The 27397-nt window shown below is 35.8% G+C and overlaps 1 protein-coding gene across 14 annotated transcripts in view; it reads right to left on the reverse strand.

The window, feature by feature from the left end:
- Nucleotides 1-27397, reverse strand: part of LOC127946298 (microtubule-associated protein 4) — a 48925-nt gene that overhangs the window by 6506 nt on the left and 15022 nt on the right. For 7 of the 14 annotated variants that reach the window (XM_052542765.1, XM_052542766.1, XM_052542768.1 and 4 more), the window contains exons 4-14: nucleotides 22226-22408; nucleotides 19251-20438; nucleotides 7998-8608; nucleotides 6529-6753; nucleotides 6248-6371; nucleotides 6098-6157; nucleotides 4646-4917; nucleotides 3321-3386; nucleotides 1738-1830; nucleotides 603-684; nucleotides 410-522 (exon numbers count right to left, since the gene is read on the reverse strand). In XM_052542765.1, the coding sequence (XP_052398725.1) occupies nucleotides 410-522; nucleotides 603-684; nucleotides 1738-1830; nucleotides 3321-3386; nucleotides 4646-4917; nucleotides 6098-6157; nucleotides 6248-6371; nucleotides 6529-6753; nucleotides 7998-8608; nucleotides 19251-20438; nucleotides 22226-22408 (3017 nt within the window). The other 7 variants (XM_052542773.1, XM_052542774.1, XM_052542779.1 and 4 more) reach the window with 6 other exon arrangements.

Genomic DNA, 27397 nt, shown 5'->3' on the forward strand with positions numbered 1-27397 from the left:
GTCAAGTCTTAAATTTGTAACAAATGCTTTGTATCAAAATCTGAATTGATTTACACTCAATAGCTGAAGAAATAGTTGTAATCTGGCTCAGATTCAGACAGGAATTACGTTTTTTGGTCTTTTTCGGCTGATTTAGGGAGAATACAAGACTTCTTAACAACACAAAAGCTTGTCCAAATAAAAAAAAAGCCATGAAACGCATCATATTTTGTGCAAAAAGTGTGATGTGCTCCAGCTTAACAGATAATTTGTGGAATCAGCTCCTTATAGTGAATTATGACATGCACCAGTCACTTTGTGCAGCATTGTTTCTGCTCACTACCTCATTCTCCATGGAACTGACATCACTCCATTCTCATTGACATCTCAAAGGTTAAAGGTTAAGGTTAGTTCTTCATTGCAAACTCACCTTAACTTTCCCGCCTCCGGGCTCGTGATTGACATTATCCATCGAGCTCACCTTGGACTGAGCTTTATCCTTAAAGTTGACCTTACGGCTCTCGATCTTGACGTCACCTCCACCTCCAGAAACACACAAACTCGTTCGTTTAAACTGCAGCGCTTTAGTTCAGGGCTCTTCTGAAGCAGTGATTGGTTCGTACCTGGTTTATATTTGATGTTGGCTTTGGATCCACACTTTGAGGTCACTTTACTCAAGTCAACCTTCCTGTTAAGAATCTGGACCTGCCGACATAAACAAGCATCCGATGAAGCTGCTCACATACTGCTGAAATAAAAGTAGCATGTAGGGCTAGGCGAAAATGCTTAAAACAAAAAAAAAAACGATAAAATTTAGCACATCACTTGCTATTGCTAATCATCACAATAAATGTCAAATAATTTTTTTCTTCCAAGTTTAAAGGCAGATTTAGTCTCCTGAGTGAAAGCTGTAAAGAAACATGAGACGCAATATTCAAAATATAAAAAATACTTATTTTTCAGTCCTCTTCCTTTAAAAAATTCTAGTTAACAAAAACAACCCCATATTTATAGGGTATTAAATATTCTGACTCTACTTTTATTCAAATTAACCACTGGTCATCTATAGTATAACACAATTAGATTACCTCACTAGCATGGTAAAATATGGTTTTTACATTAAGTATAAAAACAAATGCACAAATTACTCTTTTAATACACTTAATCCATATCTACATTAATATTATAAAGTGGATAGTTCCGCTCCTCGATTCTGATTGGCTGAGCCACATTCGAAGCTGTTCTAAATAACGCTACAAAGTAACACACACCTTTGTTTACTTCTGTCTGTTGCTCGGCAACCACTTTGTTGCACCCACAACTGTTTCTGAGGAGCTACATTGTTTGGTGGAAGAATACTGTGTTTATTAATATCATTACACTTTATTTGCTACGTTTTATTTAGCGAAACCTTCCTACGTATATGGAATAATCGTTTTATAAAAGCAGTAATCCAGAAGAAGCCATGGTTTACAGTGATTTTATAACAACTGTAAATCACGGCTTCTTGGGGCTTATTGCTTTTATAAAACGATCTAAACACGTCTGCCGCAGTAAACTCGTTCTATTGAGTGAAACATGTATCGTGATATTTATCATTCTCGTTTTATCGCCCAGCCCCAGAACCATGATCCTGAAATGAAACACAAGGCCGCAGCCGATCTGAGTTAGTGCGAGAGATGAATCCAAACCTCGGCGGTCACCGTGATTCGGTCTGAAATGAACGACGGCTACACCGCATGCAGTAGCGTTACTTACGTTCCCGCCACCAGGAACATGTTTGATATTGTCCTTGGAGCCCAAGCGAGAAGTCACGTGACTGTAGTCCACTTTTTTGGAGACTATTTGAACCTACAACACAGCACGGCGGGCCGGGAGGGACGGGACACCAGGGAGGACCGGGTTAGAGAGGGAAGACAACAGAGGACAAGCAGAAGCATCTAGAAGACGTCCCATTGACCGTTAGTCTGAACACCATTAGGGCTGATCTAAATCACCATTAAAGTGAATGGAGCTGATTGATGAGGATCTGGTTGGTGAGATACACACAGACACAGTGATGCAGGGAGACTCAAATCTACTATATATAATTTAAAAATGCTGCTTCCACTGCAAACATCCAATGATAATCAACACAGACAATTCTGTTTACAATGATTTGGGTTGTCACATTATAAATGACTTGTGTGATTGTTAGCTGTTGCATATTTTAAAACCAAAAAGGTTAAATATTACCATTATTCATCATTTTATTTACGGACTCAGCCAGCATTTATTTATTTTTTACAGTAAGTGGTTCCCAAACTACACAATCTGAGTGTCCCTGTGTGATGTAAAGTGTGATCAAATATGACAAGATGATAAAAACAAAACGAAAGATGGAAAGATTAGTCGATGAAAAATGTGTTGTTCTTGATTTTCTCCCATCAGCTGATAGAACGAGCGATATATGATATAATATTTGTAATTAATTTGAATTTATTATATATATATATATATATATATATATATATATATATATATATATATATATATATATATATATATTAATATATATGTATTAATTACTTAATATTATCATAGTTTTATAAATAAATTATTAATACTAATATATACTTAAAATAAATGATACAAATTGTACTTAATAAAATTAAGTACTATAGTACTAAAATGTGAAACGAGTCAAATATTATAATAATAATAATAAAAATAGGAATAGTAACATTATACAATAAAATGTGTGTATTTTAAGTATATATGATTAATTATAACAATTATTTAATCATTCACTATGTAAAAATATAATTTCACATTTTAACAAATTAGTTTAAAATATTTTAAACAAATATTTTTATTTAAAAAAATCATATATGATCTAAAAATTATATTTTATTAAAAATATGTTCAATACACGCACAAAAAATTTGTGTGTGTGATTAAAGTAATTAATACTATAAAATATTTAATAATTCAATATGTAAAAAATATAATTTCACATTTTAGCACATTTAAAATATAACAAAAATTATATATTTTAATATAAAAATAAGTTATATAATAAAAAATATAAAAATTATACATAATACATTATTAAGCTATTATACTATAATAAGTTATTACATTATAATTAATTAATAATTGAATATAGCATAAATATAGGATTTTAATGTTTTAAATAAATTAATTTTAATACTAAAATATTTTAAGTATAGTATTTAATTGTATAGCTCTCAATCATGCTCTCTATCATGTAATGTGAGATCTGTGCAGGTCGTATTGAGAGGAGAAGCGCTCAGAGACGGAGATGAACAGACGTGAGTGTGATGGGCTGATGAACTCACTTTGGCCTGGCTGGTCTCTTTGGAGGGCGAGCTCTGAGCGTCTGTCCTGCTCTGAGACACCGTGACCTGCGGGAAACAGCCCTCGAGTCAATCGCTCGTACTACTGGGATCTCACACGAGAGCTCAGCCAGGAAAAAGACCAGGATGAAGAACAGACATGGGTGAGGCGAGTGATGCCTGATGATTATGAAGACTGGAGCTAGTGAACATGAGCAGAGGAACGTGAATCACGCTGCAACTGTGTCCACATCCAAAGACAGGCCGCTTTTAGCATATGGAGAATATTTAGTGCTTTGCATGCTTATTTCTCTTAAGAAATGCAATTAAAAGTTGAAAATAAATATAATTATATTATCTGATTGCTTTAAGACATTTTTATTGTTTTATTAAATATATATAAATACCATTTAATAATTACAATATTTATACAAATTGGTATTAAAAAATACATTAACATTTTACAGAGTAAAATAATTACATATATTGCGTATATTATATTATTAATGAATTTATAATTAATGAAAATATATTAAATAATAATCTAAACATTTTAAGGTTTTTAAATTATTCATTAATATTTTATGAATTAATAATTATATAATGTTAATATCTGATAAGACATGATTGCTTTAAGACATTTTTATTGTTTTATTAATCATATATACATTTAATTTAATAATTACAATAAGCAATACATATTTCAATATTTATACAAATTGGTATTAAAAAATATGCATTAACATTAAAATAATTACATATATTCCATATATTATGTTGTTAATTTATAATTATTGAATAAATATTAAATAGTAATCTAAAAATTTTAAGTTTGATGAATGATCCATTAATATTAATAATAATTATATAATGTTAATATTTGATTAAGGCGTGATTGTTTTATGACATTTGTACTTTTTTATTAATCAAATATACATACCATTTAATCATTATAATAGTGAAAATAATATTTATAAAAAAGGTATTAAAAATCACATTAACATTTTATAAAGTAAAATAATTACATATATTGCATATATTGTATTGGTAATTAATTTATAATTATGTAAAAACGATTGATAATATAATATAAAATCATTATAATTAATCTTAATATTTTATTTAAATTTGTTAAATTATTTATTAATATTATTTATGATAAAAATAGTAACAACAATGACCGTAATAATAATAATAATGATTATAATAATAATAATAATAATAGCATTGCTCTAATGCCTCTGGATGCTGTCAGTGTGTGTGTGTGTGTGTGCGTGAGTGTGTCAGTGTGTGTGTGTGTGTGTGTGTGTGTGTGTGTGAGAGAGTACCTTTCCTCCTCCAGGCTGGTATTTGATGTTGTCTGTGGAGCCGATTTTGGAGCGGATGTTTTTGGTGTTGTGTGCCGGGGTGGAGGTGGAGGCGGAGCTGGGCCGTGGTGTGGTGCGTGTCGTGGTGCTGGAGGCGGAGGCGGAGGTGGGTCGAGGTGCTGCTGCTGCTGATGGAGAGCTGCTGGAGACGGGGGTCTTGGTGCTGCGAGGGCGAGCGCTGCTTGTAGTTGTGGTGGAGGCTTTGAGAGGCGCAGGTTTAGAGCGGGACACATCTGAAAACACAGCTCAATCATGTCTGAGAGGAACACTTGTTCAGTCAAACTTTAAAACACTTTCAGCTTCCAGTGAGTGTTTCTGAGCCACATCTCACTGCTCAGTTTCAAAGCACAAAACCCTCTTTATGCTTTAGATTAAAATAATCTCTGGGAACGCTCCGAGTGCGGGATAATCCCAAACTCATTCCTGCTGCGCTATTCACTTCTGGATTTGAAGAGATTTTTCATGGATTTAGATGCGTGTTTGTCAGCGTAACATCTCTGTTGCTACTGAGTCACTTCACAGATTTTGTTTTCTTTACACAGACTATCAGTCAAAAGTTTGGAATAATTAATTGGAATAAGAAATCTTACGTTCACATATTTAATCAGAAATACAGTAAAAACAACAATATTGTGAAATATTATTATAATTTTAACTAAACGTTTTCTATTTGAATATATTTTTAAAATGTAATTTATTTCTGTGATGCAAAGTTGAATTTTCGGCAGCCATCAATAAACATTTTTACTAAATAAAAATCTTTATTTTTAATTCATAAAAAACTATTTAATTGTATGTACACACATACATTACCATATTATTATCATAAAATCGTATTATAATTATTATAATTTTTTTTATAATCTAAAATAACTGTTCTAATAAATAATAATAATAATAATAACGATAATAATAATAATAATTACTATGGAAATAATATCTTAATTACATTCATACACACATTGTTACTATTATTACTTATAATTTAAAATATATATTTTTTATTTTATAAACATTTTGAAATGTTATTAAAAATTTTAACTGAATACAAATATTTATCTTTTATTAATTTAATATAAATATTTTAATTATATTAATTCATTTATTAATATAATTATTTTTTTATAATAAAAAAAAATATATATAATATGTTATTGGTTAAGTTGAATTCTCAGCACCCATTACTAAACATATTATTGAATAAAAGTAATTTTACTGAATAAAAGTATTAATAATATACCGTTTATACCCTCAGTCAACACCAGAGTGTTAAAATACAAACACAAACAATTATATTAAACTGTAATTAATTGCTTTAATAAATTTGTACTGTATTCTGATCAAGTAAACGCAGCCGTGGTGGTGAATCCAAACTTCAGTGTGCTCATAAATACAGTGTTATGGGTGTTGTACCTGTGGTTTTCGGTGTGCTTGGTTTCTTTTCGTCTCCTGGTTTGCTCTCAGTCTTTGTGACTAAACACAAAATAGAAAAGCACAATGTGAAGATTTATAACACTTCATAACTCAGCCCAGAATGCAGTGGTTCATCATTAAATGTCTGACCGGGGCGTCGTGCTGCCGCTGCGCTGGCTGTGCTGCGTGATGTTATTGTCGAGGTGCGTGCTGCGGTCACAGGTTTGTCTGCAGGGGGTCGAGCCGGAGCGACAGAGGTCTTTGGGACAGCCGTCTGTCGGAGGAGGAAACACAGGGTCAGTCGAGGTCATATTCTCACACACACACACACACACAGAGAACAGCCACGCAGAGATGAGCGCTGGATCGAGCCGCTTTGACCTTTGGATGAGGGTTCAGATGTGGTCTTCAGCTGAGGGATGGAGACTCACCTTGGGCTTGACCTCTCTGGTCACTGTGCTGGACGCTGTGGGGGGTCGTGTGGAGGCTGTGGGGGGTCGTTTGGTGCCAGCAGCTGGGGCAGGTGCTTTGGGCACTGGGGCTTTTTTGCTGAGGGGTGCTGAGGTGGGGGCGGGACGCTTGGGCGGGGCTGTAGCACTGGAGGCGGAGCTTAGCCGGGGCTTGGCAGAGCTAGGTTTGGTTGCACCGGCGACAGGCTGCACGGATGGACAGCAAACGATTAACAAAAAAACAGAATCAGGACGAATGATAACGGCAGCGACATGAGCAGAGCAAGCCGACAGAAACATAAGATCAGATCCAGTTCAGACTTCTAGAGTTAACATGAAGTTTACTCCGTTTCATGTGATGGTCATGAAGCACAAGCTGTTTCCTGATTACAGTTCCTTAAAGGGTTAGTTCACCCAAAAATGAAGTCATCCTAGGTGTATATGACGACTTCTTTCAGACGAATCCAGTCGGAGTTATATTAAAAACTGTCTTTGATCAGTCAGCGGGTGTTACATGCATCCGTCCAAAAGAAGTGAAATAAAAAGCGCCCATCCTTAAAAAAAAGGGACGCATATATATTTAATGGATGCACTTTCTATTTCACTTCTTTTGGACTGATGCATGCAATATAACTCCGACTGGATTCATCTAAAAGAAGAAAGTCATATACACCTAGGATGACTTCAGAGTAATTTATGGCCTAATTTCCATTTTTGGGTGAACTAAACCTTTAACATTAATCAAAGGAAGGATGTAGACAATTCTGAGCCTCTAAAGGACCTAAATGAAAACAAATCTTAGTTTTAGATAAAGATAATAACCTTTAATAACTTGTATTTATTTATTGTTTGTTTGTTTACATATAAGCATTAACTGGAAAAAAGTAAAAACTAAACCTAAAAATAAATATGGGAATTACAAAAAAAATAATTAAAAAATCAAAAATATAATTTTATAATTTTTAGTAAAAAAAGCTAAAATAAAACTATTAATAATACAAGTAATTAAAAATAATAAATAAAATATATAATAATAATAGTAATAATAATAATAATAATAATAATAATAATAAATGAATAATATTAATAATAAAATAAAATAATATATACTACTACTAATAATAGAACAGTATTACATAAATCACTAACTGGAAATAAGCTAAAACAGAACTAGAACTAAAACAAACCATTTAATAGTTTTAATTTCAAATAAATAAATACAAATAAATAAATAAATGTATATAACTAAATTACTTAAAAACAAACAAATTCTAATAAAAATAGAAAACATGAAAAAGTGTATACTAAATAGTAATAAGACTTATAATAGTACACGAATAATATCTAAATAATGCCCAGCCCTTCATAAGTGATGAATGAATGTTGGTTTGGTTTAGTCATTAGCCATTAGCAGAAGCTAAAGCAGGAGACAACAGAAAGCTTTCCCAAACCTTGGTCTTCTTCTCAGGACTAGTCAGGGGTTTTCCAGGAGCACCGTTGGTCACCGCAGGTTTGGGTTTAGCAGCTGTTTTTGGGATTTTCTCGTCCTTCTCAGCTTTGGCGGGTTTCTTATCAGTCGGCTCAATCTTTTCTGTTTTCTGTTCTGCTTTCTCCTTTTCTGTTTGGTGTTGTTCGGTCTTCTGTTCTGCTTTCTCCTTCTCCACTTCCTTCACCTGTTCTTCTTTATCTTTCTCCGCTTTCTGATCTGACTTGCTCTCCTCGACTTTCACTTCTTCCATCATCTTTGGGGAGGACTCAATCTCTTCTTCAGTCTCATCTTTAGTCGTTTTGTGTTCAATCTTCTCACTTTTTACTGGCGTTTCCACTTCGTGTTCTGCTTCATCCTTGTCCGTTTCCTCCGATTTACCCACATCTTTGTTTTTGTCCAGAGCTTCGGTGTTTTCTCCTTTGGTTGTCTGTTCGTCTGTGTGGTTAGTTTTGTGTTTCTCCTCCACCGTTTCCATCTTCTGATCTTTGTCCGTCTTGATGAAAACATTAGGGTCATCAATCTTCTGCACAGTGTCTATTTTGTTCGTCTGCGGCTTGCTCTTCTCAGAGTTTTCTGGTATAAAGAAACAAGTAGAGCAGTTAAAAAACACATTCATATATAAACTAAATCAAAAAATGAACAAAAAACCAAAAAGGAGTCTTTTTGCATATTTATTTCACACTGGAGATTAAATCTAGTGAGCATGAAATAAATAAAATCAGCCATCATTGATAATCCAGCAGCACTTTTTTCTTTTGCACATGTCAGCTGCTTCCCAGCGTGTAGAAATACTGCCATCTTGTATTAAAATAAACCCGTCACCAGAGAGCGGAGCGCAGATTTCAGCTATTTCTAAGAAATACCTATGCGTCGAGTCGGCTTGCATTAAGCTGATCAATTCCAACAAGGTTCAGGTGGATCTATAATAACAAATACAGCAGTTTCACGGTGACGCATCAAAGCAGATGAGAAACTGCTGTGTTTACGTCAGCAAGAAATGCAGAACGACACCTGCTCAGATAAAGACAGCCACAAAACAAAGTCTTGTGTATTTAGCGTGATTTATCATGCATGCAGATCACATGACCTCCAGACACTCCCAATTTATTAAAAACTATCCAAACATCATGCATTAATAACTGCATCTCTAAAGAAAACTAGCGTGCAACAAAGCACTACTCCACACTTTATATCATCTAAACCTGCTTTGCTCTTTATCAATTTTATCTTTTGTTTGGGGAACATGTTTCATTCATTCTCTACAATGCATTTACAGTATCTGTCAACCAGCCAGAAGACAACTGCGGGACTAAACCACACTAATTACACACAAATTATTATTTCAACGAAAAACAAAACTCGTAATCGTTATAGGTGCAGCAGGAGATTTCTGGAGCTCTACACATCATTGCTGATGAGAGTTTCTGACCTGGATTTGCTGGGGGGCAGGTTTTACTCTGTGAAATCAGGTCAGAAATTACTTGCGCTATCCGCAGCTCGTTTGGAGCGGTTAATGAGCATGCGTTGGCAGTGGGGTGATAGTGCCATACACACAGAAGAGACACTACATGCATCGCCTACTTCTGACACCGATACCATCAGAAAGACGCAGTCACAGTTTAGGACTCATTATACTGACTCAATAATATCCCAATTATTTACACTTATGCATTCCTTAAAAAATAAAGGTTTCTTATTGGCATCCATTGTTCCATGAAGAATCTTTAACATCACACTGGTTACAATTTATTCCAAAAGGACCATTTTTTTATTAGTGTGAAAAGATGTTCTTCATGGAATGCCAATAAAGAATGTTTATTTTTAAAACGATAAGAAAATCTGTTATTTTATGAACTGTTCACTAAAGGTTCTTTGGGGAACCCGAAATGGTTCTTCTATGGAATCACTGCATACAATGCAATACACACGACACCTTAATGTCTTTGTTTCTAAGAACGATTACACCATGCTTCTCTTGATGTCTCGTCATATTGACTCAATAAATCAAATTTTTTACACTTGTGCGCTCTTAAAAACAAAAGGTCATTATTGACATCCATGGTTCTATTCAGAATCTTGGAATCATGGCATAAAAGGTTCTTTATACTGGAAATATGCTACATTAGATTCCAAACCAACCATTTTTTTTTCTCCATTTACAGTTTTTCCTGGAAACATATATGCCAATGAAGAACCAATATTTTGCAAGAAAAAATGGTTTTACTAAAGGTTCTTGGGGGAACCCAATGGCATCATTGCAAAACCCAATTGGAAATGCATTAAAAAAAACATGCTTTCCCAAGCTTAATTTCTTTGTTTCTAAGAACGATTATGCCATGCGTCTCTCATTCACATTACTCACCTCAGATATAAAAGAGTCAGTCCTACACCTCAAAATTAACTCTAGCTTCGCCAACACCTACCCTCAAATGCCTCAGCAATCGTGTCTGTTTTGTCTCCAGTCCCATTAAGTGCACATGTTGTCACCGGCACGGGTAGAATGACTCCTTGGTCCTTGTCAATGAATGGTCCCTCCAACAGGTCCTCCACGGGCGAGTGGGGAAAGCTGCTTTGGTCTTTGCGTGCGGGGAATGGGGGGAAATGTAGTTCGATGTTGTTCCGTAGGTCGTTGCGGGTGCCTCCAGCCGATAGGGATGGCGGCGGGGTCGGAGGTTGATCGTCGGCAACAGTTAGAGAGCGTTTCATGGCCCCTGCATGCTTGGGACGAGGTCCTCCAATGGGCGACGGCAAATTGTCGAGGACTCCTTTGCCGGGATACTTGTCCGGGAGCTCGAGGCTGGCGGGTACAGATAGGTGCGAACACTCGGACATCGCTCGCCTCATCGCCTTCCTCTGTTGCTCGGCTCTTCCCATTAAGCAAGGCTCGAAGTCTTCCTCGTCTTCACTTTCGTGTGACGACCCTTCAGCCTTCGGCCGCTCGTCTTCGCCCTCCAGGTAGCTGTAGTTGACCACGCCAATGACGCAGTAGTTTGGAGGCGTTCGGGGCGACGTTGTACTGGAACTCTGTTCCGGAAGCAATCCGGAGAACTGAGCTGATTTCGAGGGTTCGAGAGGTGACAGATTCTCTGTGCGACCCGCAGGTGATTCTAGAAGCATCATGTCATTGTTGTCCGCAGTGCAAGCCGCGAATCTTCCAGGAGACACAGCTGATGGAGACGAGGACGAGAAGCTTTCCGGACTGTCCCCGGTGCTGCCGAAAGACACGCTTGTTGGGACGGCTCCTCGCCCGGAGATGTTGAGCTCAGAAGGAGACTCGTAGAAGCACAGCTTGTCCTCGTCCTTCATCCCTGTTGTCCGAAGGCCACCTCCGAAACTCGACGGTGCCCCGAGGTCTCCGTGCTGCCAGTCCCAACCCGTAGGGGTGGCTGATGTGGACACGTTTGGGACTTTACATAGCTCACTATATTCTGAGAACGGAGACGCCGGTTGTTGGTTCGAGAGAGAGGACATGCTTCTGTTCCCCTTTCTAAGCTCTTTGTGTTTCAGTCTTATTCCTTTGTTAAAATGTAAATGTGTCTGTTTGAGGCGTAACCTCACAACCTTCTCTGCTGCTTCTGCACGCGACAGCAGACTAAGCAGCACTGAGATCTGGCTGGAAGCGTCTCTCTCTCTCTCTCTCTCTCTCTCTCTCTCTCTCTCTCTCTCTCTCTCTAGACATGGCAGGAATCACATGCTTTGTAAAGTGGCTTTTCATTCGCTGCCCCAGAATCAGCTTCCTCCTTCCTCTCTGCCTCTCTCGTTTTCTCCACGTTGTCCTCTCTGCATCCATCTTTTCTTCCCTCCTCTCTCTGATAGTGACACACTACTATCATCCCTGAGGCTACATGCATTGCAGAATAAAGAGGAAGGGCTTAACGAGCATCCTTTTGCACATATGATTTTAGAGAGAGCGCACATATATTGTATCTTTTTATGGAAGTCTTTTGTGTAACATAATCAGTCTGGCAGATTTGCCCATGGATGATATCCCAAGACAATCAATATGTTATTTTTCTCTAGCATACTGTTTTATCTTCATCTGAATTTAGACCAATAGATGAGGGTCTCTAAATATGTGACATTCGAATCAGAATCTGAATAAAAGTGAATGTTTTTGTCTGTGCATAACAACATTATTCTTCACTGTAAGAAATAAAAAGCATACAATAATAGAAAAAGTATCTGCAGCTCATTAAATAAACATTATACATTAATTTCACAGACATTTATATTAAATCTAAAACACAATGGAATGCAATGCAAAATTTAAAAAAATTGTTACGGAAAAATCTTTAAAAATAACAGTATATTATGCCCTATTTTTACAGATTGTTTTTATTTTATTTGTATTTATTTTTTAAGAGTGTTTGAATCAAAGAAGAAAAAAAAAATATGAATAAACGAAAATAGAAAAATGCCAGATTGCCAAAAAATTATGTTTTAAACCCATGACTACTACTACTAATTATCATCATTATTATTATTATTATTAAAGTCAATAAATAAACAATTTATCTGTTAAATGTATGAATGACTTTATATAATAATAATAATAATAATAACACTTACAATTATTAATTTATTACAATAAATCATATTTACATTATTTATTCTAATATATCAATCATGTCAATATTATAAATACTACTACTAAAAATAAGAAAAACATCAATTTATCAGTATTTAATGACACTAAATACAAAATATGATTATTATAAAAAAAAAATATATATATATATATATATACAAGAAGCAAGCAATATTCTGGGATCAAAACAAATGCATGACGCTTTCACAGATGTTGCTGCTAGAAGTGAAATGACAATAAATCATGAAAAGTACAGCAAACTCTTTCCATGTTTAGGGCTTTCAAAGACGTCACTGCGACCTAGATGCTTCAAACAATGTTAAAGCTTGTACAACAAAGATGAAATGTGTGAAGTTTTCACATGAATATTTCATGCTCATCTAATTTAAACAAAAAAACGCTGCCAACTTTAAGACGCTTTGTCAGCACAACTTCAATGTGTTGTTAATGCAAGCAGACGAAGTGTCCATCAGCATTAATACGATCACGACGGTTACATAAGGGCCATCATTTCTGAGCCTAATTTCCTCCATCAGCAACTGTCTGTTTGAGTTGAATCCCGCGTCCCACACGAGTGTCCAGGCCATCAGGGACAGAGACGCCGTAGGGATGATCTCATCTGACCCCAGTCTGAGACCCATCGGCCTCGCTACAGAATCACTGCTGAAAGACGACGCTCGTCTGCTGTTGAACTCGGATACGGCGCTGTGTGCTAAATCTGCCATCAATAATGTATGGAAAGAAGGAAGTGTTATCTGTATGCTCCGGGGGTCTGAGAGTAACGAGAGTAATCTACAAACAATTCATTTCCAATAACATTCACAAATGAATGCATGTGCTTTAAAAAATAAAGTTGATATTACAATAAAAGTAATAAAAATATATGCATATATATATGGGGGGGGGGGGGTCCTAAAAAAATAAAAAAAATAAATCCTTTCTAAGAGTTTCGAACCATATAAAGGTGGGTTGGACTGGTTTAGGTATAGAAATTAATGATTTTTAAGCATTTTAAAAAAAATATATTAATTTCTTCATTTATAAACTGATACAAACTAAACGTTTTTTCTTTATTTAATTAAATACAAATCAAATTTGTTTAGATTATAGTCTGAACAATTATAAAACATAAAAAAGATTTGACTTAACTAATGATAAAATACGATGGATGGATGGACGGACAGATGATGGATGGACAGATGGATGGATGGATGGATGGATGGATGGACGGATGGATGGATGGATGGACAGATGATGGATGGACGGATGGATGGATGGATGGATGGATGGATGGGTGGACAGATGATAGATAGATGGATGGATGGACGGACAGATGATGGATGGATGGATGGACGGACAGATGGACGGATGGATGGATGGATGGATGGACGGACGGACAGATGGATGGATGGATGGACGGATGGATGGATGGGCCAAACACAGTTTAAACACATCTGAATAACAGATTAATGCAGGCACTGAGTTTGCTGAAACATGCAGACTCCACAAGATTTTCTCCAAGTAACTGATGTTAGGACTAAGATCCCAAAGCAGCAGCAGAATCAGGGATATAAAAAGAGCAAGAGACGAATCACAACCTCTGCGTTCCTCTCAGCTGGAGCTTTAGGGAGGAGGCTAAAATCATTCATCAGCGTCACAGAAGAAACACACAGGTGAATAAAGAGATGAAGTCGGTAAGCTGCGAGAACATAAAGCCATCAACCATCTACCCAGATGCTGTTTTTAGCACATCGCCCCTCCTCGTAAGAGCCAACATTGTTTCCTTGGTAGCACTGCTTCCTTAGGTCTCCCGAGCAACTGCCTCCCGTCGCCATGGCAACAAGATGCCGCCGGCGTCCAGAAACACAGCACGAGTGAAAGACGAGTAACACTGAGTGGGATTATGGGAGTTTTGGGAAAAGACAGACAACCAGTGTTATTATACCATCATTGATATACTTCTAGAGATTGTGTGTATATATATATATAAAATATTCATTGTTAATTTAACTCTCATTTTAGCAATTTTGCCATGTGTTTTTGTCATTTTTTATTATTTTAAAGTTTGTAAATGTCTATATATGTTAAGTTTAAAAATTTTATTATTTCCGTACTTCTACTTGCGCTATATTTTGAATGAGATTTTATTTTTACATTTATTGTTTTTATTGTAATTTTCCTTCAAGTTTTAGTATTTTTGTAATTTTTACTGTCATTATTTTTTAGTGTATAAATAGTTATTAATCAGTTTTAGCTATATTCGTACTAAAAATGAAAGAAATGTTGCTTTTAGAATTGATACACTAGATATTTTTTGTTAATGTTTCAATTACATGTTACTTTTTTTTAGCTTTTGTTGTGTGTTTTTTGGTATTTTTTTAATACATCTATGACTTTTTTTCTCTTATTTATCTTTAGTTCATAACTCAAAATTAAAATTTGAAGTATATAATTATAATTAAAAAATTATATAATTCAATTTATTATTACATGTTATGTTTCTATTTTCATTTTAGCTCAATTTTTAGTATTTCAGATTTTTTGGTCTTTTTTATTAATCGTCTTTTTTGTTTATACAGTTTTAATTAGTTGTAGTTTTTGCTGTTAGTTTATATAGTATTAGTTATTTTAGTACGTCAACATCAGCTTAATGAAAATGAGAACTGTAGTTGTAAAATAAGAATAATTAATGTGTTATTTTATTTCTCAGTCAGCTTTATTCCATCTGTAACTTCCTCTCTAGTTAAATCCATCACTAAAAAAGACAGAACTCTACAGCTGTGACAAACGCACCATTCATTCTTTGAGTCTGTTCTTTTGGTTCAGATGATTCGGTCACTAGCTCTGAGACTCACAGTCTGTGCCTCTGGCTTTACAATCAGTAATCCAGTCGAGCAAAAGCACATCCAGAGAGCTGCTCTTTCTGTGTCCCTGTCAGCCGCTTAAAAACAACCCGAGTCTTCTATGCGACTATCTGTTAAACTGTAATTTATTCCTGTGATGTAAAGCTGAATTTACATCAGTGTCACATGATTCTTCAGAAATCATTCTAATATGATAATTTACTGCTCAAGAAAGTTGTACTGCACAATATTTTTGTGTGATACATTTTATTTTCCAGGATTCTCTGATGAACAAAAAAATTCAAAAGAACAGTGTTTATTAGAAATAGAAATATTTTGTAACATTATAAATGTCTTTACTGGCACTTGATCAATTTCATGCGTCCTTGCTGAATAAAAGTATATATTAAAATGCATTATTATTTTTATACTAAATAAAAATAATAATAATAATAAATATTAGAGCAATCTCAGAATGCATTCAAAGACCCCAGAAGAGATAAATATTGGTGATAAAATATTCTAAATTATAAAATATATTATACTCAATACCCACAGCAGTATAATGGCATGTCATTAAACCGGTGCAGTTCACTTCGGATTGATGTGGTTTATCATGTTTAAATCACACTAGATGTCTGACCCTGTGTAAAGTCAGACTGCATCGACGAGCAGACCCTAATTATTCTGTTGATCGCAGCCTGTGTGTTTTCCTCCTAAGATACAACGACGAATGAAAAGTCACATGGCCACCTTCTCCACATCTGTTCTTGTTGCCATGGAAACATCAGCTGCTTATCAGTCGCCGTGGCAACAGGACAGTCTCCACGCCCCCCCTAGAGGCAGTCGATGTGTTGACCTTTACAGCTCCATCACTGCGCTGACCTCTGACCTCTGACCTCTGACCGTCCGACTCATCTGATTCAGTGATGCACGAACACAGAACAACAAACGGGTAAATGTTCAATTCATCACGGTAAAATAACGCTAAGTGATGCGGACCGATGCCAATTCACTCTCAGCAAATGCACACTACAAAAAAAAAAAAAAAAAAAAAAAGAGATAAAAAACGTAAGAGCATTTATTCAGCAAGGACATGGGAAAAGCGCCAGTGAAGACATTTAATGTGTTACAAATGATTTATATTTCTAATAAATGCTGTTCTTATGAACTTTCTATTCATCTGTGAATCCTGAAAAAGAAAATGTTTCACGGTTGGGAATATAATATTGTGCAGCACAACTGTTTTCAAATCAGATGTTTCAAATCATCATATTATTCTGATTTCTGAAGATCATGTGACTCTGAAGACTGGAGGAATGATGCTGAAAATACAGCGGAGCATCACATGAATAAATTACACTTTAACACAGATTCACACAGAAAACACTAATTTCAAACTGTAATAATATTTGAAATTTTTCTGTATTTTTGATCAATTAATTGCAGCCTTGAGCAAAAAAACATCGAAAAATATTACCTACTCGAAACTTTTAAACAGTAGAAATTATATGCAACATACATCAATTAATTAATGATACAGTTCGGCAATGATCAGACTTTGCATTAAAAAAAAAAAAAAAAAAAAAACTGATAGATGGAGTGCAATGCAATTTTGTTCACATCACAAACGCTTGACTGAACAAAAGGAGAGCTGAGTTACCGAGCATCTGTGTGTATGTGTGTGTGTGTGTGTGTGTGTGTAACACTCCTTCATTCATTACAACACAGTCACAATCAATGTCTCTGGCCGTCACCAGCGGCTCGCCGACTCACAACAGCACAAGCACAAAAAGACATCACGAGTCCAAACAATCAGAGTCATTCAGAGATGCTCACTCGAAGCCAGACGCCGATCTTACTTTGAAAAGATCTCAGCAAAAACATTAAAGACAAGCGTCCCTGAAACACTGCTAATGATGGATATTAGGTGTTTTTATTTATACACGTCACATATCACATGCATTTACTAAATAAATACAACTTAAATATTTGGTGGATACCGAAAACATTTTGTTTTGTAACTGAAAGACGATTTGGGTTGAAGTATGGGTTTGAAGAAACTAAAACTGAAAAAGACATCAAGCTAAATAGAGATTAAAAAAAAAATAATAATAATAATAAAAACACTACACAGATGTCCTGTTTCTTGAAGTGTATAAGTAGCTCCCTCACTGACAGTCCCAGCCGAAAATTACAGAGAACTGAAGCAGACAGCTGTGTTAGACGCGCCCAAACACACACACACGCACACACACACACACACACACACACACACACACACACACACACACACACACACACACTCTCTACACAAACAGAATCTAAAACCAGCAATGGACCATTTTCAAATGCTACACTACTTTTCTGCAGTTTTGTGGCTTATGCTGTGTTAAGGTTATTAAAAACAACATGAAACGGTTTACTTCCACCAGACGTGTCTACGATTCTTTCATCTGAAGTCTGCATCAAGTCTAGAGTCTTTAAGCTGGAGTCGAGTCTGGCGTCTTTTCATTAATTGTTGCAAACAAATGAGTAAAGCATTAAATATCCATTAAAAATAGATATTTTGATTCAACTGCATAAATAATAATAAATGGGCATCAATGGGTTTAAAAAAATGTATATGGACTATATATATATATAAAATGATGCTTAACTATGCTATTTACTGAACTATTGTTTAAAATCAATATCACATTTACAATCTGTTAGATATTTGGGAAAAATGACTTATGTTGTATCTCTAAACTATATCATATATGGTTTCTATCAAATATAAATCCATACTAGGGCTGTGCAAAAAAAAAATCGCATGTCATCAGTAAATACGGTCCTGTAATTATTAGTAGTATATCTCCAGCACATGCGTTTAAATCAGGGTTGCACGGTTTTCACAACAGATCCTGCCCGGTTGCTTCTCAAAACTAGTCCAAAACTAGCTCGACCACGTTTCCAGGAGGTTCCCCGATAAAAATTGCATCCCGGGGAGTTTTTTGGCAGGGTTGCCTTGGTAAAATGTACATTCTAGGTGCTAAACATCACGTTATTGGGAATGGGGTCGCTTCTTATTGGTATTAGTACCATTAGCATTTGCATAAAGTTGAACTCTCGCATCACCAATGCTCTCAATCAATCAAATTGCCTCAAATCCCCAACTTTTTACAATTAATGACCATGGGTCACTCCGAAGCTGCAAATCACAGTTGGACGAAAAACAATGCAATATCCAGAGAAATGTTGACTTACCTAATTGGCGAGTTGAAACCGATGATGTCAGGAAACATAAAAGAGAAAAAAGAAAGAAAAGATATCACTTATAACTGTATTGCACTTTATATACATTGATAAAGTGACATTATTGATTCATATTCTCTCTAAAAGTGCTAGAAGCGAAATATAAAGGGGTGGTGGGACACCAAGAAAGAAGATTGTAATGTTTGGTGCCACCAGTGGTAGAGCAAAGATGCAACATTGTGAGGAAACCACACCTCCTCGACAAAAGGCAAACCAAAGTGTTTGGATTAGTAGAGTACCCCATGAATCACAAGGTTAAGGTGTGTGTGGGGGGGGGGGGCAGGTGTACTGCTCGGTTACACAGTTGATCATTCATTGTGGAAGAAACGCTCAAGCAAAACCAACCCAGCCCAATTTGAGCGAACCCTGACCCTGACGGGGTGAAGTGTTAGTTATTGCGGTGTGCGGTTTAATCACTCAAGCCCAGGCTTGGAATCCACTTAGCCATGCATTACGTGGATCCACTTCCCAAACGTCCACAACAAACCTTCCAATGCGGAGGGCGTTTCTTCGGTGAGATCCCGAGGTTCTGCAAAAGTAGGGAAGAAGGGCGGAGCAGCCGGATTTAGACCAGAATTCTGGGGAGACGGCAACTTTGCTTGAGGGGAGGTTGGACTCTTTGATGAGGATGATGCAGACGACTTCTTGCCTTGTTTGGACTTTGGTTCCTTTGGGACTTTGCTCTTTGGCGAAGGTGCAGAAACTTGGGCTGAGGTCTCAATGGCAACACCTTCAGGAGCAAAGGGTTGATTGTAGTTATTAAGAGACCATGCGGGTACAGAAGGAGAAAACGGGGGTGCTGTGATCAGTGCTTCCATCTGTGGTACAAAACAAGTGCTTCCAGGGGTGGACGTCTGGGGTTCCTTTAATGGCGACTTTTGGGTGCCCACGGAAGCGGTGTAGGTCTGATCTTGTCCAATTATGGCTTCCTCCAAGGTTCCACCTGGAGAGATGAAAGGCTGAGTGTCACTAACATTGCCAGAAATAGGATCTTCTGTTTCCATGATTTCGTTGAATCCGGATGACGTAGACAAGGGATGCTGGTGGGATTTATCGGGGGCTTGACCGGGATACTTTGGAGAGGGCACTGCAGGTTCAAGAATTGCTGTGGATGTTGGGGAAGTGGCCGTGAGGGATAGAAGATCTTGGGTAAGAGACAGAGGAATGAGACTCCCATCGGTGTAGTCCTCAGAAAGTGAATGGGAAATATCAGTTGCGAGCTCCTGCGGCACGCAGGCTGAAGCAGGGACAAAGGGCTCTGCATGGATCGCCCATTCCTCAGGAATCTTCCTACGGCTTTTCGGCTTCTTGACTCTCCCACCAAAGTGGCTTCCGTCTTCCCAACCTCCATCTCGGTCCCGTTCTTTACACGGGGACGGCTGATCGTGGCTGTCGGATATAAAACTTTCGCTCTGCGTTTCCGTGTGGTCGTACACTTCGTCCCTGGGTCTCCGTTTCTTCTTCTTCTTTTCCTTCTTATGGTCAAATCCTTCTCTTTCTCTTTCCTCTGCATCTCCCGCCCCGTTATCTTTCGGTGGCCACTGAGGGTTAGCCGTGTCATGTGGGCTTTCTACCAGAGGACCAGCATGGCGACTGATAACAGTGGAAACGCTGGGCGTTAAGGGCAGGTCAGATGAAATGCCGGCCTCATCGGACCAGCGGTCACCAAAGACACCTCGTATGCAAAGAAGAATGGAAATTAGAACAGCACTAACTCCATGCTTTGCTCTCTCACACATATACACTATTCACAAACTTATCAATCTCCCCTCGCACTCTTTAATAGGCTTATATGATGTACCATACAACCTGGAAAGATCAAAATATTAAATAATATATTTTATATCTTCTGAAATGCTAACAAATATGTACCACAAGATAATGGACAGCGATAGCATGCATTCTTTTTTGTTTTATAAATAGATAATGGATAAACAAGTCTTATTAATTTCATGAATATGTTTTAGTCCTTATCACTGGAAAACAAGTCATAAAAGACAAACGTCATTGCAGTGTGGTCTCTTTTATAATTCTGCTGTAGAAAATTAATTTGTGTATAAGGTCTAGTCCGATCTTACAGAAGTTAGAGCAGATGATTTGTGGGGTTGCAATTTGAACAGTAACACAGAAACACAAGATGTATTACAAGTAATGCCAAGACTGATTGACCCACATATCTGTGACCTTGAATAGGGAACGTTCCCAAATTTGCTAATGTTCTGGCAAGGTTCTCTCAAAGTTATGATCAAATATCCTTCAAGTAACATTAAAAGAATGTCCAAAAATGTTTTGAACATTCAGAAATCGAAGGTCTGTGCTGATATGACACGCTCCGATATTTCACACAAGACGGATCTGTGCTTTTTAGACTGATGGGGGTGAACACGTAAGAGCGCAATGCATTATGGGACACACTCCATCTGTGAATACTGAATTGGTGCTTCTCCTAAAAATTAAACTCCTGTTATCTTTAACTCACCTTCAAGTGGTTCCAAACCTGTACGAGTTTTTGTGTTCTGTTGAACGCAAAAGAAGATGTAAATAATGTTGTAAACCAAACAGTTGACGGTATTCATAATAATGGAAGTCAACTATTTGGTTCCCAACATTATCCAAAATAAAGAAACTCATACATGTACACTTATATGTACACACGAGACGGATACAAACATAGGTTGCACTTTATTTTACAGTACGCGTACTTATAGTGTACTTATCTAAGAAAGTTCTTGTAATACAAGGTAACTACATGGGGTAGGGTTAGGTTTAGGGGTAGGTTTAGGGTAAGTACTTAGTTATTACATAGTTTTTGTAATTACTATAATAAGTACATAGTATGTACATAAGGAACAGGACTGTAAAATAAAGTGCTACCAAAATATTACATTTGCTATCATAAGTATGCTTATGATGTCATCGCCTAATTTCCATCTGGGTGACTTCATGATCAGGCACTAGATAACTGGCTCATGCATGAGTTAAGATGACTCTACAGGTTTGACCCTGCATCTGGTAGATGTGTAACACTCTTTGCACATCAACAAACAGCCTTGAGCATCGAACCAGGAAGAATATGGTGCTTGAGCTTGATATAAACCAGTGGAATGACTCCGGGTCTCATCTGCACTTAACTAACTCCATATAGCTGTGGCCTAAAGGCCCTTGGGATACCAGGATGGATGGCTTAGAGTAGTTTTGACAACTGATAATGTTACTCAGTCTAGCACCAATTATAGTTCCCCCCCAGTGGACAGCCTTAGCTGTAATTACTGAAAGATTAGTAAGTGCTCCACAGGGCCATGATCCTGGATTCAAAACATGAGGGAAATGCATACTAAGGGGATGTACGCAGTATTTGAAGACGATGACATGCAATGAAACATTACTGCTTAACAGAAAGATCAATTATGTGACCAGATTACCCTCAATGTCATGGTATGTGTGCCGATCTTAGTTGTCTACCTGCGGATGTGTCCTGTGGGCTCTTGGGTGTCGTGGCTATTTGGGGTTCAGATGGTATTTTGGGGGCTTCGGTGGCTTGAGAAGCTGGCGGCTCCTGTACTTCAGCCACACCAGACGGTCTTTCTGTCTGGAAAGGAGCGTCACCTGTGATCACCGCCGACATTACACTAGGCTGAGAGAAACCTATGGGTTCAAAGACATTACATTACATATTTAGTTTATTATACCATGTATTTGGCACCAGAATGTGAAATGACAGACAAATACAGTAAATACTGCTAATACTACTACTTCATTTTTATTATTAATTAATATTAGTAGTAGTAGTGGAGGTAGCAATAGTAGTAATTTAGAAGATTCTACAGTAATAATAAATTTATTATTTATTTTTTATTTTTTTTAAATACTACTGCTAATACTAATATTACTACTAAATTATTATTATTAATAATTATTATTAGTATTAATAGTAGTAGTGGAAATATTAATACAGAAACTTGATACATAATATTAATTGTATATATATATATATATATATATATATATATATATATATATATATATATTTATATATATATATATATATATATATATATATATATATATATATATATATATATATATATATATACAATTACAATTTTATTTTTTGTCAGTCGTGGGGCGGGGCTTGCTGTTTTAGTTGTTATCTCAAATGTCATTGGTTATTCCCCTTTTCCTAAAGTCAGTATTCGACGCCTGTTAGAAAATGAGTAATAATTCACTTGACTTGACCCATGACTTCATCAGTGGACCAGATACATGCGAGTAATCATTTCTTTTGCTTGTTTAATTTATTTTTGTCTTTAATGTAATTTAATGCATTGTTTATAGAGTAGATCTTTTGTAGATACTTGATTAACTGGAATTCTTCTGATTGCTAGTGATTGCAGTCTTGTAATAAGAGATACACATATTTTACAGACTGTAATGATGCACACACACACACACACACACACACATATATATATATATATATATAAATAAATATATATATAAATCTAAATGAATGACAGTGAAGTGTTTAACAAGTGTTTTATCTTTAATCTTTTAAATAGATACATCGTAATATTTGAAGGTTAGTTTAGTCATTTTTTATTGTTTTTGTTTGTTTTGTTGTGAACTTGAATATCACCTTTTGTGAAGAAGACTGCACTTACAAAAGAGAAACTGGATGGCAGTTTATTTTAAGTTTTCAATTGACTAAAGATATAAGTTATTGTTACATTATGTTGTTAATAAAAGTTTGAAATTTGACAATGTAGTGTGGTACATTGCAAACAAAGGTCAGATATTATATTGCATAAAAGTCTAGTTTGAAAAATGACAATCTGTGCTTTAAAAAGAATAAATGTAAAAATCGAGAATAGAATTGAACCGTGAGCTTAGAATCGAAAATGCAATCGAATCGAGGATTTGGAGAATCGTGACACCCCTAATATATATATATATATATATATATATATATATATATATATATATATATATATATATATATATATATATGTATACATGTGTGTGTGTGTGTGTATATATAAAGAATACATAAACAAAAGTTTAGATTCTGTGGTAATAAAACATTAATATTATTATTTCAAATACTACTGCTAATACTACAACTAATAAAAATAAAAACAACAATGATAATGTATTTTTTTTAATAATAGTAGTAGTAGTAGTGATATAGCAGAGAGACGTATATTAACATTATAAATTTCTAATTAAAATAATAAATATATAAATATATATTTTAAATAATGTATTATATATAATTAACTAATAAAATAAATATATTTTTCATTATATATATATATATATATATATATATATATATATATATATATATAAATAAACATTTTGTTATTTTTTTTTTTGTGAAATACAATCCAGACATGTTCTTGAAATTCTAACATTCTCCTGCAATTTCAAAGGTTATCACTATCAGCTGAGATCCTGATGAATCTGTAACATCTATGATCTACTCATGTATCATACACGTGTATCAGATGGACACACGTATGTTGGTTTGACAGAAAGCGAGTGAGTCTGTAACAGGTGGTGCATCTGATCTGAATTCTGATGTGAGCGTGACTCATCCTTCAATTCCTCGCCATCGTCAGCCATCGTCTTCACCCTGCTAATGAATCACTCTCATTCTCATTACTAGCAGCACTACTAATGCGGCACATTAGAAAGCTCCAGGTGATGTCAAATCAAATCTTTATTCATCGGCAAAACACCAAAGATGGGGTTTTTGTCTGTGACTTTAAACAAGATGTTGCCAAAACATGACACCATGAACTTATGAAAGTTTCCCAACATCAGTAACCAAGACCAGGAGGAATAAATCTGAGATCTGCAGAGGTGATTAGAAGTGTTGTTTTGCTGGAAACACAGTTTTAGTAAACCTAATTAATGGCCGGAGAAAGATTCAACAAGATGACACTGAAGAAATAAAGCGTGTAATTAACGGGAGGTCCGGCCTCGAGCAGCTAAATCACATTAGAATAATGATTTTCTCTCTCTATATATAAACATCACAAGATTAACATTACTAAAGATTATTTCCCTTTATAGAAATGAGCAAAAATAGAAGGAGCAGAAGTGAAAGATAATGAGGAAGAGGAGGAATAACAACAATAACAAAGACAAGAGGAAGAATAAGATGAAGAGACAAGATCATGAAGAAGATGAGGAAGAAGAAAATGAAGTATAAAAAGAGAAAGAGGATGGAAGAATGATAGAAAACAAAAACAAACGTGAACACAAGAAAGAGAAAAAAATGTACTCTCGCTTCAAAAATAAGGAAGAACACTGAGGCAAATCCTGTTTTCCTTGAATAATATCAAAACAGGTTTGGACTTGAACAGAGATCTAGTGAACACGGAAGAGGAAGGAGTGTGTGTGTGTGTGTGTGTGTGTGTGTGTGTCCATCAGTGCTCAGGGCTTCCACATGATTTAAACATCTCCAAAAGACCAATCCTGGGAATGAGGCGGCAGGGAAAAACACCTTAGCAAGACGGGATTATGGGAAACGACATCCTCAGACTGACCTCAGTTCAGTTTAGACTCAACGGAAACAACGAACGCTTCATAAAGAGCTACGAGACGATCATATAACACTATATTAACATTAATCAGCTCATAACACGAGTCTTTCAGCAGTGGGCTTTTCAAGAATGACCCATTTTTAGCAGACATCTGCACTCATATTTGAACTTAACCGGTTATCAGCTCTCAGCAATTATTATTATTTTTTTTTAAATATATATATTTTAATAATAATAGTTTTATTTTTTCATATATATATATAGTATTTTATTATACATGTGTACTGATTGCATATGATTAATAGTATAAAATATTAAAACTAATAGTAAATATTATATATTAGAAAATATAATAATATAATAAAATATATAATATAATAAAAATAAAATTATACAGTAAAAAATAAATGAAATGCACACACCACCTTTCAAAACTTTGTGGTCAGAAAACTTTTATTTGTTTTACCAATGTTCACACTAATATTTCAAATTAATAATAATATTAATAATACATATAAATGATTTAAATATACTGTGTATGAGACTAATAAAGCACAAGTTATATTTCATGTGATCTAAAAAACCTACATATAAAAAAAAATAATATACTATAAAATAAAATGTATATAAACTATCTTTTTTTTATAAATCAATACTTTTATTCAGCAGGGATGCATTAAATGAATCAAAAGTGACAGTGAAGACATTAATAACGTAACTAAAGAATAACATTTAAAATGTATTTCTACTCATCACGAAATCCTAAAATAAAACGCATCGGTTTCCATTCCCTTCAATAGTTTCTAACATGGACCAGAGATGGACTCAGCAGAGGATCAGGGACACGACGGATCCTAAAACAGACTGAAGTAGGCCACACCAACTCATATAGAGCTCCCTCAGGACACACACACACACACACACACACATGCTAAAACTGCTACTGTTGCAAAAATGACACACATTCTCCTTTAAAAATGCACTTTTGCGAGCCGAGACATCCTATGAATATAATGCATGAAATAAACACATATTTTTCAGTCCTTTTAATAAAAGAACACAGTGCAGGTTTAGTTTGGGTCATAGAAAGCTTTCTGTAAGTTCATTAGAAGCATGCAGAAGACACTCAATCATCAGAAACACACGCACAACTGTAAGAGAGCGAGCTGCGTAAAGCAAACAACATCTTCAAAAGGCTTTAATGACATTTGATCATTTTAACAACATCTCTTGTCTATTCTGAGCACGTGTCGTGTAAAATAAATATCTCATTTTACTGAGAAATATTTGGATATCATGCTTTCGGTTCTATAGATGTTAATATCATCTTTGTAACCCATGCATGTGTTTCTGGCCTTAGACAGACAGTCTATGTGTGTGTGTGTGTGTGTGTGTGTGTGTGTGTGTGTGTGTGTGTGTGTCTCTCAAAAGATCCCGTTTCCCATGAGCCTATAGAGGGATCTTCTGATGCTGTGGAGATGACTTTGCCGAAGAGGAAGAGGAAAATGTCTTTAGATGAGAAACTGGACCCAAACCCTAGTGAGCTGCCTACATAGTCAGCATTTAAGGCATCTAAGCGTGTTCCCTAATTAATGGCTGGTCTGAAAGGTCAGGTGACATGATTCTGCTGTAAATAAATGTTACTTGTGACCCTGGAGCACAAAAGCAGTCTTAAGTCCCAGGGGTATATTTGTAGCAATAGCCAAACATTATAAATTTCTCTTTTATGCCAAAAATCATTAGGATATTAAATAAAGATCATGTTCCATCAAGATATTCAGATTATTATTTTTTTTGCTCCCTCAGATTCCAGATTTTCAAAGAGTTGCATCTCAGCCAAATATTGTCTTATTCCTAGTAAACCATCTTGTTCTGAACGGCCCCTTAGAAGGCAGCAGCCCGTGTAGACAGAAGCTCACTAGGGTTTGGAGTCGGGGTTTTCTCCGTCCCAAGAGGCGTTTGAAGAAGGTGTCAGGAAGGGTTTCCAGAAGCTTCAGCGGCGAGAGCGAGAGAAGAAGAAGAGGCATCGAGACGCAGGAGATCTAGTCGTCTGAAGCGAGACACGAGGAGAAGCAGACGGGAA

Source organism: Carassius gibelio, chromosome A24 (genome assembly GCF_023724105.1).
Source record: "Carassius gibelio isolate Cgi1373 ecotype wild population from Czech Republic chromosome A24, carGib1.2-hapl.c, whole genome shotgun sequence".
Taxonomy (NCBI): Eukaryota; Metazoa; Chordata; class Actinopteri; order Cypriniformes; family Cyprinidae; genus Carassius; species Carassius gibelio.